This window comes from Sinocyclocheilus grahami, unplaced genomic scaffold, assembly GCF_001515645.1.
Source record: "Sinocyclocheilus grahami isolate Dianchi unplaced genomic scaffold, SAMN03320097.WGS_v1.1 scaffold1488.1, whole genome shotgun sequence".
Classification (NCBI taxonomy): Eukaryota; Metazoa; Chordata; class Actinopteri; order Cypriniformes; family Cyprinidae; genus Sinocyclocheilus; species Sinocyclocheilus grahami.
Window position 1 is genome coordinate 32,216 of NW_015506667.1, and position 3,317 is coordinate 35,532.

General features: G+C 32.7%; 1 protein-coding gene across 1 annotated transcript in view; it reads right to left on the bottom strand.

Moving 5' to 3' along the window:
* Window positions 1–3,317, bottom strand: part of mcoln3b (mucolipin TRP cation channel 3b) — a 19,187-nt gene that overhangs the window by 7,942 nt on the left and 7,928 nt on the right. The window contains exons 5-8 of the mRNA XM_016256910.1: window positions 2,686–2,839; window positions 2,525–2,603; window positions 2,302–2,398; window positions 1,248–1,343 (exon numbers count right to left, since the gene is read on the bottom strand). Coding sequence (XP_016112396.1) covers window positions 1,248–1,343; window positions 2,302–2,398; window positions 2,525–2,603; window positions 2,686–2,839 — 426 coding nt within the window. The remainder of the gene's footprint in view (window positions 1–1,247; window positions 1,344–2,301; window positions 2,399–2,524; window positions 2,604–2,685; window positions 2,840–3,317) is intronic.

Below are 3,317 nucleotides of genomic sequence, written 5' to 3' on the forward strand. Positions count from 1 at the left end.
AAAAAAAACATTCACGAATGCTTCATGTCAATCTTCAGTGAATCTTTTTTAAGACAAGAGACAACAAGGAAAACCATTTTTTCTCATGCACTGGTCAGTTATGTCATGTTGGGCTATTTGGCTTTTCATAACATGTCTTCTTTTAGACAAGCATCCTAAATATACATTTATACATCTAAATATACATTTTTGTCTAAATGAATAAATTTATATTTATGTTTACATTTAAGTGTTTATTTTACTGCACTTTATCTATCTGCGTTTGTACATTTCAATTACAATACATATCTTTAAAAGTTTTTTCTCCACTTCAGCAGCACTTACATACTCCAAACTTAGCAGTTTTATTCATATCTATAGTCTGAAGGGTTTTACTGAAGGGTTTGTTCATGTATCATTCATCTGGTTTTCTTTTTACACTTTATCTATTTGCATCTGTAGATTTTAATTACAATACATATCTCTAAAGGTTTTTTCTCCACTTCAGCAGCACTTACATACACCAAACTTTACAGTTTTATTCCTCTCTATATTATGAAGGATTTTACTGAGGGGTTTGTTCATATATCATTCACAATGATTTATATAATATTTTATTCCTAAAAACACTGTGAAAACTTATTTTTCTGGCCGTTGACAGTATTTTCTTATTTATGGAGTGATAAAAAGAGAAATCCAAATTCCCTTCTATAAAAACCTTTAACTCTAATACGTCAACAAAATCAAACAAGAATTTAGAACCTGGCTTTAACCGATGTTCAGATTTATCTTCTGGAATTTTATGCAGTTTAGTGAATATTTAATTAAATAATGCCTCGTTTGCATATGTATTTAAACATAACATTTCAGAAAACTTGTAATACAAAAAATGTTTGCAATTAGATGATATTTATTTGTTAAATTTTTTACACTATTCACCTGTGCTGTCTTGCATTAAGATCACAATCAAATACATTTTTCATTACACTTGTTTGGTTGGAGCGAATGTTCATTTTTGTCACGTTAAATCACAAGCTCTTTAACTCTTTCCATCCGGTTCATTTTCTTGTCATTATGTAAATCAAGTCATGATTATTAAAGCAGAAGCATCTTGACCGAAGCACATTTCTGCAAGTCTGCTATAGAACGGTTTATAGAAATACTTCCTTAAATGACAACACGCATACTCATTTATTAAAAGTAAAAGATTAAGGGTTTTGCACAACAGAAATGACTCTTAGAGGGACTCATGAGAAACACTCACATGCTCCAGTCACGCTCCAGTCTCTGCATTCATAGATGTGCACGTCATTGTCCAGGTCGATCGTGATTCTACCGCTGTGGGCCTTGTTGTCAAAGGTGATCTGCTCATGGAAATAAAATAAAAAATATATAATTTATAGCTTTATCTTTGACTTTTGCCTATCACTTTATCTGACACTACCAGTCAGAAGCTTGGGGTCTGTAAGATTTGATGTTTCTAAAAGAAGCCTCTTCTGCTCACCAAGGCTGCATCTTTTTGATCAAAAATACAGTAAAACAGTAATATTGTGAAATATTATTACAATTTAAATTAGCTGTTTTCTGAGTGAATATATATTAAAATGTAATTTATTCCTGTGATGCACAGCTGTATTTTCAGCATCATTGTCACATGATCTGCTGAAGAATAATAAAAATATATATTTATCAAGGATGCATTAAATTGATTGTAAGTGGCAGTAAAGACATTTATAATGTTTCAAAATATTTCCATTTCAAACAAATGCTGTTCTTTTGAACTTTCTATTCATCTGTGAATCCTGAAAAATAATATGTTTCACCGTTTCCACAAAAATATTGTGCAGCACGACTGTTTTCAACATTGATAATAATCAGAAATGTTTCTTGAGCAGCAAATCAGCATATTATTATGATTTCTGAAGGATCATGTGACACTGAAGACTGGAGGAATGATGCTGAAAATACAGCTGCACATCACAGAAATACATTACAGTTTAACAGATATTCACACAGAAAACAGCTGTTTTATATTGTAACAACAGTTCTCAATTATAACAACATTTTGATCAAATAAATGCAGCTTTGGTGAGCAGAAGAGACTTCTTTGAAAAACATTACAAATTTGTAATTCCAAACATTTGACCGGTCAAGTCATGAGAGGGTGATCATCACGTGTTCAGCCAGGGAAAAAACCTGCAAACTTTTCCAGCTGAGAATCCTTCCCTTTTCATCCCACTCATAGGTTTAAAAAAATATAAGAGGAAATGGAAACAACTGTCATAGATGACCCATAATGCACTGAAAGGTCATGTGACATACCATAATGTCGAAGACATAACAGTCCGGAAGCTCGTGATACTCAACCGTCTCCAGGTTAATGGCTTTCAGAGTGAAATTTACAGTCACTGTCAATAACCTGAAGAAGACAAACTGATTCAACAAGATACAGAAAAGGTCTCTCTACAATGTTATGTGTAATATTTACATTGCTTAGTTATTATTTGTGTCACACAACATACAGTACATGATATATAGGACACACCTCTCAAAGTGCAGAGTAAAGTTCAGCAGGTTTGTTGTTAAAGCTGAGAAGGGAGGTACTGGGTAAATCTGCAAACACTCTGAAAGAAAGCAACACAAGATCAGATGTGCAGCGCCACTGCAAAGTCAAAGTTTTCTGTCATCATGACACACATACATCACCTTCATCCACCTGAGCATCAATGTCAAAGGTCTCGTTGGCTGGTGAGATGCTGCCGTTGCGGTAGAACTGCTGGCAGATGGTGAGCGGAGTGTAAACATCACCTTCCTTCTCATATTGATGGTTTCCCACCGTTATACTTGGCAACATCAGAAACTGTGAGGCAAAATATTTCTTGTGAGGCCTTTTCTGAACTGTTTGTGTTTTTTGGAGAAACTTTGAAAGGCCAGTTTGAAGATACACATCTTTAGCCTTGACATCAAGTATCTACATACTGTATATGTATCTAAGCATCTACACACGATGAAAATGGCATGATATGTATCATTTACATACTATATAACATGCTATTTAATATACACTTGTGCAATTTATAATGTTCTTTTGTACACCTTTGAATATAAATATTTATATACATTTTTGCATCTTTTGTGCACTTTTAAAAATAACTATTTATATAGCACGACATTTAAAATACATTTGGCATATTTTTGCACTTTCACATTTAAATATTTAGATAGATTTTTGCATCTTTTGTTCACTTTTAAATATAAATATTAATGCACATTTCGCATCTTTGGTGCATGATTTAATAAAAACATTTAGGTGTGACATGCAATGCAAAAAAAAAAAA